Here is a 15114-nt window from a genome sequence, read left to right as displayed (position 1 = left end):
GTTGTCTGTTCTCTTTAGTTGGTCTGTTTGTCTATCTTTGCACCGGTTTCTCACTGTTTTAATTACTTCAGCTTTATAATAAGCCTTGATATCTCTTTGTTTGAGTCCTCCAACTTTTCTTATTTAAAACTAGCTACTTTTTGGCTGTTCTGGGCTCTACGTTTTCATGTAAATTTCGAATCAGCTTGTCCATGTTCACAAAATTTGCTGAGATTTTAGTAGAGATTACATTGAAGCTCTAGATTAATTTGGGGTGAATTGACATCTTAATAATAATATTGAATCTTCCAAACCTTTATTTATTCAGGAATTTCATTTCTCTCAACAACATTTTGTAGTTTTCTATGTAGAGGTTTCACACATATTTATTAAATTTACTCTTAAGGTATTTTTATGAGAGTATTAACATAATTAATTTTTTTCTATGTTTTTGCCACTAGCTCCTGAACTCAGGTGGAAAGTGTTCTGTGTTTCACTGTTATTTATTATACTTGCTGGAGGCTTTTAGTATACTTTCTTTATCATATTAAAGTTTCCTTTTATTCTTACTTTGTATTCCTAGGATAAATACTACTTGTTTATGATGTCTTGTTATATATATATATATATATATATATATATATATATTTATATATATATATTTATATATATTTATATTTATATATATAACTGAATTTGATATGCTAATATTTTTTTGAGGATTTTTGCAGCTATGTTCATGAGAGATATGTACATTCCTTTCTTGTAACATCCTTGTCTGGTTATGGTATTGAAGGTACCGTATTTTTACGCAAATAATGTGTGCTTTATATGTTTTTTGCCAACTGCACAACCCCCTCATGCATTAGTTTCCTAGGCACACTGAGTGTTATATCCATGGGCACCTTATTTGCAAAAAATATGTATTTCGTATATTAAACTTCTAGGGAAGTGTTGCTCTCTTTTTATATTCTCTGGAATAATTTGTGTAAGATGGTTCAAGCAACTACCTGAAGTTAAACCAAACTTCACAGGTTAAGGTCACAACCCTTCGCAAGACTTCCCTTACTTCAGACGCCAGCCGCAACCTTGGTGGTCACTAGACCACCCTCATTTCTGATTTTTTAAATTCAAGAGTTCCCACTGCCCACTCGGGTTTGATCAGTCACTAGAATGACTCACAGATCTCAGGAAAGCATGATGCTTATGATTATAGTTTTATTATAGCAAAAGGATAAATTAGAAGCAGCCAAAGGAGAAACCTGGGAGGGTCCCAAACAAAAGCTTCTCTTGTTCTCAGGGATATGTCACCTTCCCAGAACATTGATGTGTGACAGTACACAGAATGTTGTCAGTCAGGGAAGCTCACCTGAGCCTTGGTATCCAAAGATTTGTTCAGCCTCTGTAGTTGTTTTTGGCAGGGTGTATTTGATACAAGCCTCTCTGTTGTGGCCAGAAATGAAATTCTTTATGTATTAATTTTTAATAAAATTGCCTAGATTAATTGTATTCAGATAGAAGAAATACTTTTTGCGTAGTGAACAATATTGTTATTGATTTAGAAGAGCAAACTGCCTAAACATAAATAAGTACAAATGAATTATGCTGCCATATAGACCACACTCTTTAGAAATTTAATAATTTGATAAATTTTGCAAAGAAATGTCAAGTAAATGGTATTTACTTGAGTGTCAGTTTTTGAAGTAAATACAGATATCTTGGTTAACTAGTGCTGCCATAACAGAAATACTACAAGCGGATGGCTTTAACAAAGAGAAATTTATTCTCTCACAGTTTAGGAGGCTAGAAGCTTGAATTCAGGGGGCCACCTCCAGGGGAAGTCTTTCACTCTCTGTTGTCTAGGAGCTTCTCAGTGCAGGGACCTTGGGTCCAAAGGACTCGCTCCCCTCCTGATCCTGCGTTCTTGGTGGTAGGAGGTCCACCTGTCTCTCTGCTCCCTTTTGTATCTCAAAAGAGAGTAACTTAAGGCACAACCTAATTTTGTAGATTGAGTTCTGCCTCATTAACTTAACTCCTCTAACCCTGCTTCATTGACATCATAGAGGTAGGATTTACAACACGTAGGAAAATCGCATTAGGTGACAAAATGGTGGACAGTTACACAATACTGGGACTCATGGCCTAGCCAAGTTGACACATTTTGGGGGGACACAATTCAGTCCGTGACAACAGATTTAAATTATATTAAAATAGAATTATAGATTGTGCATAAGACTTTTAATTTATCCATAAAATATTAAATTTAGGCCTGGTTACTGTCAGAATTAAACTCATACATAGGCTTGACATATTTGCCATTCATAATTTTTATAAAATGTCTAAATTTTGCTGATGATAGGTGAGTAGTTTTTTTCAGTAGATTTCTGGTATTTTGCTGTATCAGTATATTTATGATTCTTTATAGATAGATGTGGTCCTGTAAATTTTTTTCTGTATTGTACTTTCGTAGCATTTCAAATGAAATAGTTGTTCTATTATAATAACAAGCATTTATTACTGGAGCTAGATTGGTTACTAAGTATTTGCTCCTATTGAAAAATCGTATATTAAATTTTTAAAATTTCAATTTGAAATTATGAAAATGGGTCCAATCTAGTGGAACTTTTATACAAAAAAGGTCAATAGGATTTTTATCAATAATTAATATTTTGTGTATTATTTAGGTGTATTGACATACAGCAGAGCAACGAGGTAGAGAGAACACAAGCACTTCGATTAGTCAGAAAGGTATGCTATATGTCTGAGAGTAAATGCAAATTTATGGTTTTTGTGTTAAATATTCTACATTTTTATATTAGACTGTTTTGTGAAAACTTTCTATTAGAATTTAAAAGACTTCATGTTAAATGTTTTTATTTTGTTAAAGAATAAATGAGGTAAATAGATTCATTTAACTTTGAGGCAAGCATAAATTTTGTGCTTGGATATATGGCTAAGATAATATTTCTTACAAAATATCCATTGTAAAGAACATTTCTTCCTTTGCCTAGACATGTAAAAATTGCTTTGGTAAATTATTTGAGAAAGAGAATTACTTCCTCTCAGCCTTATTTTGTCTTAATTGTATTTATGACATTAACACTATTAAATGGATGTTACAAATTGTTATGAGCTGGTTGTTTTGAAGATAAATTTGATACAGTCCATGAGCAGTAGCAGTAAACAATTTAGGCCATCATACAGGATGAAAAATTATAGTCTAAACTGGACAAGAGCATTGAGGACAGACCATAATGTTTCTTATGAGAGGCCTTCAAGCAATGCCTTTTGACCGTTTAGCGTGATGCCCCAATGACAGAGGAACAGAGTGAGCTGACAGTAAACTTGAGGAAGACAGGTACCATTACTCATCCTCAGCATTCATGAGAATCGTGCAGTGTATGTGTTTTAATGTAAAATGTCTAGAATTATTTAACAGTTAAATTTTTTAGCTCTTCTCCTTCTGTACCTTTCAACTCAGGTTCTAAAATGATGGGCTGTTGGGTTTGTAGATTAACAAGGTTCCCTCTTTTTCCTTTTTCTCCAGTTGTCTAGCTTGTGTGTAGCTAAAATACTCAAGAATAGGAAAAGTAAGGTAGAAATAGTAAAAGGATGAGTTAGATCTTAAAAGAAGTTTGCAGATCTAGTAAGAATGATATTGGACATAGGAGACTTAGACGTAAACTGTCATATTGAGACCATGATTTGACTTTCAAATTCAAATTAAAAAAAATTAGAATTATGCTTTTTGCTTATTAATATAATCCCTTCTGCTGGAGGGATTCAAGATATGAGAATTAAACATAAGAAAACAAAATGTGTTTCTGAAGAACCTAGAATAACATTTTGGTCTCAGAACCCCTTTATACTCTTAAAAAGTATTGAGTTTTTGTTTAATGTGTCTCTTGGTAGAAGACAGCTGGACTACCATTTGCTTCTGTGTTCAGTCTTTGGCCATATCACATTTAATTCAGCCTCTTGAAAACTTCAGTTTATACTTGTGAGGGATTGAGAATAAAAAAGACAAATAATGTCTTTGTATTATTATTAAAATAGTGATAGCTTTGAACCTCTGAAAGTTAACTTAGGGTCTCTCAGAGTTTCCTGGGCCGCAATTTTTGAATTGCTACCCTAGAAATTGTTTTGAAAAGAAAAGAAAAAAAAAAAAAAAACCAAGTAAATTCAGACAGAATTAAATTTAACTTTCTTGGGTTATGTAGTAAATATTTTAATTTCATAAAATATTTTGTAAAAGTTAAAATTTCACTGAGAAAACATTTCAGTAAAAGTAAACAGACCCTTGAAAACTGTTTAATAGCAGCATACATATCAAAAATGACATTTTATTCTGTTGTCTTCTGAGGCACAGAGTAATTGGAGGCACATAGCATTTGTGAATCCCAGAGTGGGAAGATGCCTTTACTTAGTGGTAGGATGGCTCAGAAGAAGAGTTGTAGTACAAGGTTACTCCTTGGTTTAGTTAAAGGAAAAACGTATTTTGATGTATGAACAGTAGCCTCTATCAGCTAGAGAAACTATAACTTCATTAGTACTTTTAGAAACCAAACTACACATTTCTTCTTTCCAGAAACATCTTCACAACTGAAACAGTAGAAATTAATGTTAAATATTCTGTTAGGTCACTGTCTTTTGTGTGTGTTCAAAATGTTTTAAAATTTTCTATAAATGTTTTAATCTATTTTAAAAGGAAAGCAGAAACATTAGTTGCTTTAAGATAACTTGCTCTATGAACAATTACATAATATTTGTGTTACTTTTCCTTCTCTTTCACTCATCTCATATATTTGGCAGATATTTTTGCTCTTTTTTTCTTCTTCTAATGTCTCTCTGCATCCGTTTCTCTCTCTCCCTCCTTCTCCACCTTCAATCCAGGTAATCGCTCCTGGTTTTTTCCTCTCATTTTCCATAGTAACTTTCTCACTGGTCAGCTGTTGTTACCCTAATCTTTAGCCTGCGTATTCTAAATCTACTTACTGCCCACCTATTTTATTTAAGCCTTCTCTTTCTTCATGTATCATTTCTTTAGTAATGTAATAAAGGATTAGCAATATCACAGAATTTTTACAGTTGGAAGGAATTCATTTGATAAAATCACTTGCCCTTCATTCACTAGGCAAAATCACAGCTAAACTCAGTTCTCCAGATTTCCAAACCTGCATTGGCTCACAAGTCCCCTAGTATTAAGTACAACCTGCCTAGCTTGGCATTCTTGGGTCTGACCAACTATTTCTGTGTAAACTGTCTTATTGTGCCACCGTGTTAACACACACTACCCACCACCACTACCATGATTGTTCTTTCCTTCTTCATTTTTCATTTTCATCTCTTTGCACATTATGCTCATCTTTTATGTTCAGCTCTAGTTTTAGATATTCCCCTTAGAGAACTCAGTGCTTTTGTAAGTTCTTTATGTCAATTCCACAAACTTATTACCTGTTCGTGGTCTTTGTTTCGTATATGTCTGGCCTGTTACGCCAAAAATGATGACTGTTTCTATTTTAGTATAACTGTATTTTATGACTTTTCCCTTATTTATTCATTGATTTATGAGGAAATCATTCTGTGATTTACACAGAATTTATGAGTTTCTTTGCATAGATTTCCCTGGAAAATTATAAGAGTGATTCGATTCATAAATATTTAAGTTTTATGTATCTTGTCAGTGGCACATGTGTTGAATTAATTAAGTATACATTAATAGACATTTGAAATTCATAGAGTAAAATTTCATATGTAAAATTCTAGACATCATCTGGTCATACACATCCTCATTTCAGCAATTATTAATTACAGTGAAACCTGTGAGAGCTGGAACTCGACGGATTGCCTGCTTTTCTGAAGTCTCGCGAGTTTTCTAAGCCTTTGACAGGGTGCAGTCTGACCGCTTTCCTGTCACTCATTTTAGTGGAAGATATTTTGAGTTTTCCTTCTCTGAGCAGGTCCTACCTTACACAGCTTCCAGCTTTCATGGGTTTTATTGTTTATTAATGCTTTGAAATGTCCATATGAAGCAAAGATTAAAATTGGTGCCTGGATCTTAGAAATATTCTATGGTCTTTAAATACCTCAGTCTCAACAAAACAGTTTTTAAAAATGTATTATGAAGTAAGTAACTCCTTTTTCCAATTCCTTTCCGTTACAGATGATTACCGTGAATGCTTCCTTGTTTCCTAGCTCTGTGGCCAACTCCTTAATAGCAGTTGGAAATGATGGGCTCCAGGAAAGAGACAGAATGGTTCGAGCATGCATTGCAATTATCTGTGAACTAGGTCAGAATTTTCTTCGTGTTAAAAATGTAGTATTTTAAAGAGAGAATTTAACATTTCCTATTGCCTTTAATACATGAATTCTTTAGTTATTGGTACAAAGTATGAAAAAGTACGATATTCCTGATAAGGAAGTAGAGGACTTGTTATTTAACAATAATTTCAAAGCAACATTAACTTCTGTACATTTTAAAATTATAGTCAACATGAAATTTAGTATAGAAATTGTCCAAATTCCAGAAATTAGATTGAAATCTCTTAAAATCTGAATCTCAGAAATTAGTTAACCACACTACATCTTGATGTGGGTTAAAAACAAACAACCCACCATACATATAAACTGAATGCTAAATACAAGAGCATTAAAGAGTTAAATGAGAAACAACTGAGGGGAAAAACACGGATGAGTGCTTATTTGATACTTGAAAGGAAAAGGAGTTTTGACTAAATCAAAAAAAATCACACAGGGATTTCAGCCACTATAGATTTTACTATAAAGAGCCAAAAAACAGTGCCAGAACAAGTAAGGGAAAAATAAATATAAGAAATATGATACCCAAAAATATATGTATATGTTAGATAGTAACATATATACAAATTAATAGGAAAAACAGGTAATTCCCAAAGAAATATATGGCTAATCAACAGCTTTAAAAAGTTCAGCCTCACTTATAATCAAGGAAATTTAATTTTAAATATTAAGACAATATTTCTTCTCACCAAAAGTAGAAGTGATGTGGGTTACATCCCCTCTTGATGTAACTTAAAAATAAATTATTAACAGATGTTTAAAGAAACAGAAGCAGAACCAAATCCTACCACTAAGGATTTTAAATACTGATCACAAAACTTTTTGATTTAGAGACAAGGTCAAAGATGATTAAAGATTTTAGAAGATAGTAAAAATTTCACTTCACATCAATGTATGTAAAACCCATTACCATTGAGTCAATTCTGATGCATAGCAACCCTACTGGACAGAGTAGAACTGTCCCGTAGGGTTTCCAAGGAGCGACTGGTGAATTTGAACTGCCTACCTTTTAGTTAGCAGCTGAGCTCTTAATCACTGTGCCACCAGGGCTCCTGTCAATGTATACCATTCCCTAAAAGGTATACTCAGAGTTAACTTTGCATCATAAAATGCTTTTATAATTAAGCACAAAATAATGAAAAGAAGTGAATTAACCAATCTAACTCAAGAAATGGGGAAAAGAAAATTCATTTCCAAGATAAGCAGGAGGAAAGCAACAATAAAGTTATGAGTCTTAATGAATTAGAAAATGAGATAGGTTATTAAATTTAATCTGTGTTGACTGGAAGAAAAAAAATACACAAATCTTTGGGAAATGAAAAGATCAGAAAAAGAAAAGATTAATATAAAAATGAGGAAGAGAAGATAATAGATTTTTAAAATTGTAAGATAACATATATGTGTGAAAATCTCATTGAAATGGATGGTTTTTCAGGGAAAAAATTAATTTCCAGTTAACTCAAAAAGTAGAAAATCTGGTAAATCAAAACCATAGAAATAATTAAAAACATTGACAAAATAGTTACCCCTCACAAAGACTTATCCAGGTGATTTTGTCTTAAAAAAAAAAAAAATTCAAGGAATAGGTAATTCATGTAGAATAATCTGTCCTATAGTGTGAAAAAAAAATAGAAACCTGCTAATTTTTTAAGTGAGATTAGTATTTTGTATACACACATACCCACACATAGAAAATTTAAAAAACTAGGTTACTTTGTTAACAAAATATTTATCTGAAATCAAAACTTGATCTTAATGGTGAATCTCGGTAGATACTACATCCCTTTGACTCTTAATCACAATTGTTTTAGAACTTTTAACTAGATTAGTAAGATAAAATAATGAATGAAGTTTACATATTGGAAAGGCAGAATAGTACTTTGTGGGTGATATCTTATTTCTAGAAAACTGAATTAACTGAAAAACAACTTAAGTAATTTCAGTATAGTAGAAATGTGAAAGTACAGATTTGGTAGATTTATGTTTCAGCAGTAATCAGTAAATATACTAGAAAAAAATGATACAATTTCCAGAGTTGAAAAAATAAACTGTGTACAGCAAATAATAAAAAAGGTATATGATTTGCATGTGTTTGGGGTTAGTACTGACTTTTGAGCTTGTCAAATTAATGCTCATAAAGGCAAAATTAATCTGTGAGGGTAGAAATCAGAATAGCGATTGTCTGTGTGATGGAGGGAGACTTGAAAATTGGAAAATGATGTTAAGAATGCTATACCTTGATTGGGGTATTGGTTACAAGAATGTAGACATTGTTCAAAATGTATTTACTGTATCATTAAGATCTATGCATTTTAATGTTTGTAATTATATCTCAATTAAAAAAAAAAAAAAGAAACCTAATTCTGAAATTCAGCTGAAAGAATAAACAGGAGAGAACTGACCATAAAAAATATTTTTGTAAAAGAATAGAGGGAAAGGGAAGATGTTCTCAGAATTTAAAAAAGAAATATTTATCTAGTCATTAAGAAACAGAAAAATGAAAAAAAATCAAGAGTTGCAAATCCTGATGCAGACAATGTTAGTATATTAAAAAAGTATAAAAATCAGTTTAGGAAGCATGATGGTGTTATTGATTAAACATTTGAAAAGAAAAAGGAATTTGTCATCTTAAACCACACTCATTTTCCTGACAGATTGAAAACATAAATGTACATCATGCTCTTATTTAAAACACACACATGTGCACAGAGAAAGTGCCTGATGGAGTAATAGAGGAGTTTTGACCTTAAATTTGTCATTAAAGTATGTGTATGTGTGTGTATCATAACAGTAAAGATAGAGAAATGAAATATTCCGTTTTAGAAAAAATTGAAAGTCAGGTTACAAATCAGACAAAAGATATGAACCAGATAAAATGCTAATAATCTCACTTTATAAATAGCTCTCTGCAATTGATGGGAAAAGAAAAAAAAATCAGTAAAATATGAACAAAGAATATAGAAAGATATTTCAGATATGTTAAAAAAAATCAAGTTTTAGGGAAGAGTACTCAATGACTTCTTATTAGATACATTTTAAGCACGTGCCCTTTTAAATGTCATTAACTAGAAAATTTTTCAAATCAGAAAGGAAATCGAGTTTTAAAGTAAAAGCCCAGGCTTCTGATGACTTTATTAATTCCCCCAATATAATATTTAAGTTTTTTCTCTTTTATTTTAGCACTTCAGAATCCAGAGGTGGTGGCCCTTCGAGGTGGACTAAATACCATCTTAAAAAATGTGATTGATTGCCAATTAAGTCGAATAAATGAGGCCCTTATTACTACAATTTTGCACCTTCTTAATCATCCAAAGACCCGGCAATACGTGAGAGCTGATGTAGAATTAGAGGTAGGAACTTCATATTCTTTTCAGTTTTGAAATATGACTTTAAATACGTAGTCTTACTTTGAAATTCTAAAATTAATAGATGCAGCACAGCATTAATTATCAAACCTAAATTAACTAATACTAGCTTATTCCCGGCAGTGTTTTATAGCTCATTCAGTTTGGACTAAATTGAAACTATTATCCTCAGGAATATTTCATCAGCATGTAGAGTGAAGTTTATTTTTGTATTATATATAAAAAGTTTGCTGAGCAAATCAGAGTACAAGTAAGGTTACATAAGACATTTACCTATTTAAGAAAACTGTCTTTAGGGACTTTAGTGCAATAGTTGTGTGTTAATAGGTCCTTCTTATTATACACTCTTCATTAAGCCAGGCTAAAATTTTCTAAATTTGGAAGCACTTGATTAGCAACTATAATTACCTCATATACTAGAAAGATATAGAATACATGTCTTTTTTAAATATTTTTCAATTTAAAATCTTCATTCAGTTAGTTTTTTACAAGTTAGTCTAAAGTTAAGCTGCGGTATACTCGTCTTTATGAAAAAGTTTAATGAGGTTGGATCAGAGTTAGTTATCATATACTCTCTTAGTTTATTTGTGTGAATGTACTATATTATTGTCCATTGCATGACATTCAGGGTAGGTTTAAATCAAGGATTTCTTTATGTTAATGTATGAAATTATACAAGGTATAAAAGTTTTATTGTTCCCTAATTTGTCTTTCTAAATCATCTTATGAAACCTGTCTTTACTGTTGTACTTCTGGTTTTATTAGAGCAACTAGAAACATTTGAGATTATAAAATTGACATTAGCCTATAGCATTAATTAAAACAGCTAAGTACATCATCTCAGTGATCTCAAATAGTTACTCATAGGAGTCCTAGTGAATAAGCACATTTTTTAAATATTTTATGGTGTATGTTTACCTTTTGTCTTTATCAAGTAGAAAAAATTATAGTTATAAAATTGAAGAGATAATTATGGTAAGAGAAAATAAGTAAGATGTAAAGATTTCTTTTTGTTCCTATATAATTGATTAGTATGTAATTATATAATTGATTAGTAAAACAGATTAGTAAAGCCTTTATATAAATGAAAAAAAAAAACTCAGGTTATGGTAGACTTTTTAAGCACACTAATATATTTACTTATATCTTTTTCTTTAAAACAGCAGACATTGGTTTGTTTTTTCTTTTTCTTTTTTCTCTCCTAATAAGATCTCCAGAATAGCATAGAGATTGAGAGCATAGACTTTGGACTCTATAGATCTTGTTTGGTATTTTGCTGTACAAAATATTAGCTTTATGAACTTGGACTTGTTAGCCTCTCTTGGACCCATTTTCTCCATAGAGAAAATGCAAGTCATGATTCTTGATATTTCCCAAATTCTGAAGCTTTGCTGATTGGGTAACTAAAGTTCTAAGGTTAAAACTTACGACATATATAGAAAAAAATCTCACAGTCTTTTGCTGCTGAGGAGAAAATTACTTGGTAATCTCTCTATTCAAAGTACTGGAGGGGGCCATACTTAAGAACATGAGCAAACCAGAGGTATTCTTAGTCTTACCAAATATACAAGGTAGCCTCAACTTAGTTTGTGATTAGAATAAGGTGATCAGCCCCCTTTATCTACCTCTTATAGAGAAAAGAGCAAACTATCTCTAGTGGAAGATAACATCATTTGGAGTTTTTTTTTTTTTTTTTTTCCAATGTACAATGTCTGACATTCCAGCAAAAATTTCTTTTTATACAAAAAACAAATCAAAACAAAACCCATTACTGTCCAGTCAATTCCCACTCATAGCTACCCTATAGGACAGAATAGAACTGCCCCATAAGGTTTCCAAGAACAGCTGGTGGATTTGAACTGTCCACCTTTTGGTTAACAGCTGTAGCTCTTAGCCACTGTGCCACTAAGCCACTGTGCTGTAGCTCTTAGCCACCAGGGCCCTATGACTAAACAGCCCCTTTCCTCCTGTTAAAAAAAAAAAAAAAATCAGTAGAAACAGCCCCACAAGTGATCCAGATATTGCAGTTAGAGAAAAAGACTTTGAAACAACCATGATTAATTTTTTTTAGGAAAATGAGGGAAAAAAGGAAGAAAATAGATTAAATAATATAAAAATTCACCAGAGCATTGGAATATATAATAAGAATCAAATGCAAATTCTGGTACTAAAACATGTAATATCTGAAAGTCACAATTCAGTGAAATTAAGAATGCACCTTGGACAAGAGGGGAGTATTAGTAAACTGGAAGAAAGGCCAGTAAAAATATCCAGAGTGAAGCACAGAGGATAAAAAAAGAAAGGAAATAAACAGAACAGAGCAAAAAAGAGTGAAACACACTTGTAATTTTTGGAAAGGAGAGAGAAAATGGATGAAAGCAAATACCAAAGAGACAGTGGCCAAAACGTTCTTTCCAAAACTCATGAAGCTTCATATTCACAAAGCTAAGAAAACTCCAAAAAAGATAATTTCAGGCACATCATGATGCTACGCTATATGGAGAAGAATGTGGCCTCAGGATTGGAGGAAGACTCACAAGCAACCTGCGATATGCAGATGACACAACCTTGCTTACTGAAGCTGAAGAGGACTTGAAGCACTTATTGATGAAGATCAAAGACCACAGCTCTCAGTATGGATTATACCTTAACATAAAGAAAACTAAAATTCTCACAACTGGGCAAATAACCAGTATCGTGATAAACAGAGAAAATACTGAAGTTGTCAAGGATTTCATTTTACTTGAATCCACCATCAACACCCATGGAAGCAGCAGTCAAGAAATCAAATGATGTATTGCATTGGGCAAATCTGCTACAAAAAACCTCTTTTAACTGTTAAAAAGCAAAAAGATGTCACCTTGAAGACTAAGGTACGTCTGACCCAAGCCATGATTTTTTCAGTCGCCTCGTATGTATGTGAAAGCTGGAAAATGAGTAAGAAAGACTGAAGAAGAATTGATGCCTTTGAATTATGGTGTTGGTGAAGAATATACCATGGACTGCAAGAAGAATGAACAACTCTGTCTTGGAAGAAGTACAACCAGAAGGCTCCTTAGAAGCGAGAGTGGCAAGACTTCGTCTCACGTACTTTGAACGTGTTGTCAGGGAGGACCAGTCCCTGGGGAAGGACATCATGTTTGGTAGAGGATCAGCGAAAAAGACTCTCAGCAAGATGGACTGACACAGTGGCTGCAGCAATGGGCTCAAGCACAGCAGCGATTGTGAGGATGGCTTGGGACCAGACAATGTCTCGTTCTGTTGTACGTAGGGCCACTGTGAGTCGAAAGTGACTCGATGTCGTCTAACAACGACAACAGCAGTCACATCCTGATAAAATTGTTGGAAATCAAGATGCAGAAAAGTCTTTTTAAAGGTGGCTTGAGAAAAAAAGACTTTTCTTTCAATGGAGCAAGTCTGACACCTGATTTCCCAACATACTAGAAACCAGAAAACATCTTTAAAGTACTAAAAGAAAGTAACTGCCAACCTAACGCATAGAAAATATTTAACAAACAAAGGTAAAATAAAGATTTTTCAGACTAAACAAAAAGAAAATACTTGAGGGAATTAACAGAAACACTGCTCTTTTGGATTTCTTTTATGTTGTGTGGACACTAAGCCCAAAGCAAGTCTCACATGTGGAGGAACTGAGCTCTTGTGAGTGAACCACCTTGTAAGCAGATCCTCCAGCTCCAGTCAAGTCTTCAGATGATTGCAGCCCTGGCTGACATTTTTACCGCAACCTCATGAGAGACCTGGAGCTATAATTACACAGCCAAGCCTCTCTTAGATGCTTGACTCACAGAAACCATGTGATATGATAAATGTTCATTGTTTTGTTTTTTAAAAAAGAAGATTAATAGGGATAGTCAAAACAATGAGACAGAGCTAAGGAAATGTAAGAAGGAATGAAAGGAAGAAAAAGTAAATATGTGAGTAAAAATAAAAGGGTACTGACTGTCAAAAGTAATAGTAATATGTCTGTATTTTAAATTATACTTAGTATTATAATTTATGTCCACAGTAATGTAATAGGCAAGGTTGGTAAATAAGATACAGTGGTTCTAAAGTTATAAAAGTAATGAGTGAATTTTGCAAGGTTCAATCTACAAAAATGGATTTTTTTTATATAAGAAACAAAAGGAAAACGAAATTTGGGAAATGAAATCATTTAAATAATGTTCAGAAACAGGCAAAACTACTTTATGATATTCGAAGTCAGGATAATGGTTATCTTAGGGTAGGTAGGGCTGCAAGGGGGTCATGAGAGGGCTTTGAGGATGCTGATAATGTTTTCTTCATCTGGTGCTGGTTACACAAGAAAATCCATCAAACTGTACATTTATGACTTGTGCAGTATTTTATATGTATGTTATGCTTCAAATTAAAAGTTTAAAAACTCCTTTTGTACACTAAAAAAATCACCTAACGGAGTTTTCTGTGATGCATTTGAAGAAGTAAGTCTCTCAAGCAGTAAACCCAATTAAAGATATGGAGAAATGGAATTCATTTTAGCTAATATAGCTTGTTATTGGTATAGGAAGGTTGCATTTTATAATAAGGACTCTTTGTCTTCTTTTTCTTTTTAATAGCGAATTTTAGCTCCCTATACTGATTTTCACTACAGGCATAGTCCAGATACAGCTGAAGGACAGCTCAAGTAAGTACCATTTTGTTCCTAATAATTTATGATGGGTATGTGTGTTGACATTAAGGCTTCTAGATTTGTCTGACTGCATGTAGAGCTAGAGAAAAGTAAGTTTAAGTAGATTTCCTATTTCATGGAATTATGTTGTATTGCTCTCATAATATAATTAACTTTGGTTTCAAAAATAAAACTAAACTTTGGAAATTTAATATTTTAGAATTTATTTTTAAAAAATTTAAGATAGGCTGCAGTAGAAACCTAGATCTTTAATTATTTTTCTGTTTCTATGTGCTTTTAGCAAAATTAACATTGAGGGACTAAGAATGAAATAATGAGAGAATAAAGAGCTTCCTTAAATTAAGTAAGCAGAAAGATGTCATATATCGAACTTTGAGGGTAAGGTTAATGGAAGTAAATGGTAACAGAGTAAAGATTATTTTCTAGAAATGAGGCAGTAAGTGTTCACTAGGTACTGAAGGATAATTTTATAACTAAAATGATCCAGGGTCAAATAATATACTATCTGAAGATTTTGCAAGTGACACAGTTCCAATAAATATGCCATGAGCTATTTTTTAGTTGGGTTGTTGGATTGCAGTCATAGTCACTTATTTTAATAGGTAGCGTGTGTATGTGTGTGTGTGTATATATATATATATATTTAATTCCTGACTAATTTTGGAACATTGAGAAACGGGGATATATTTGTTGTTTTCATTTTTATCCTGAAATAAAATTAATGGTCCTATATCTTCAATTGCATCCATCACTTTGGACTTATTATCATGCCCTAATATCAGC

At 32.5% G+C, this 15114-nt stretch overlaps 1 protein-coding gene across 4 annotated transcripts in view; it reads left to right on the top strand.

Moving 5' to 3' along the window:
* The window catches only part of RICTOR (RPTOR independent companion of MTOR complex 2), a 148826-nt gene that overhangs the window by 82556 nt on the left and 51156 nt on the right, over window positions 1–15114 (top strand). For all 4 annotated transcript variants that reach the window (XM_049862704.1, XM_049862684.1, XM_049862693.1 and 1 more), the window contains exons 6-9: window positions 2664–2727; window positions 6143–6269; window positions 9478–9647; window positions 14258–14325. In XM_049862704.1, the coding sequence (XP_049718661.1) occupies window positions 2664–2727; window positions 6143–6269; window positions 9478–9647; window positions 14258–14325 (429 nt within the window). The remainder of the gene's footprint in view (window positions 1–2663; window positions 2728–6142; window positions 6270–9477; window positions 9648–14257; window positions 14326–15114) is intronic.

The sequence above is a fragment of the Elephas maximus genome, chromosome 2, assembly GCF_024166365.1.
Source record: "Elephas maximus indicus isolate mEleMax1 chromosome 2, mEleMax1 primary haplotype, whole genome shotgun sequence".
Classification (NCBI taxonomy): Eukaryota; Metazoa; Chordata; class Mammalia; order Proboscidea; family Elephantidae; genus Elephas; species Elephas maximus.
The sequence above is the reverse complement of the archived record's forward strand: the minus strand, read 5'-3'. Positions and strand labels throughout refer to the sequence as shown.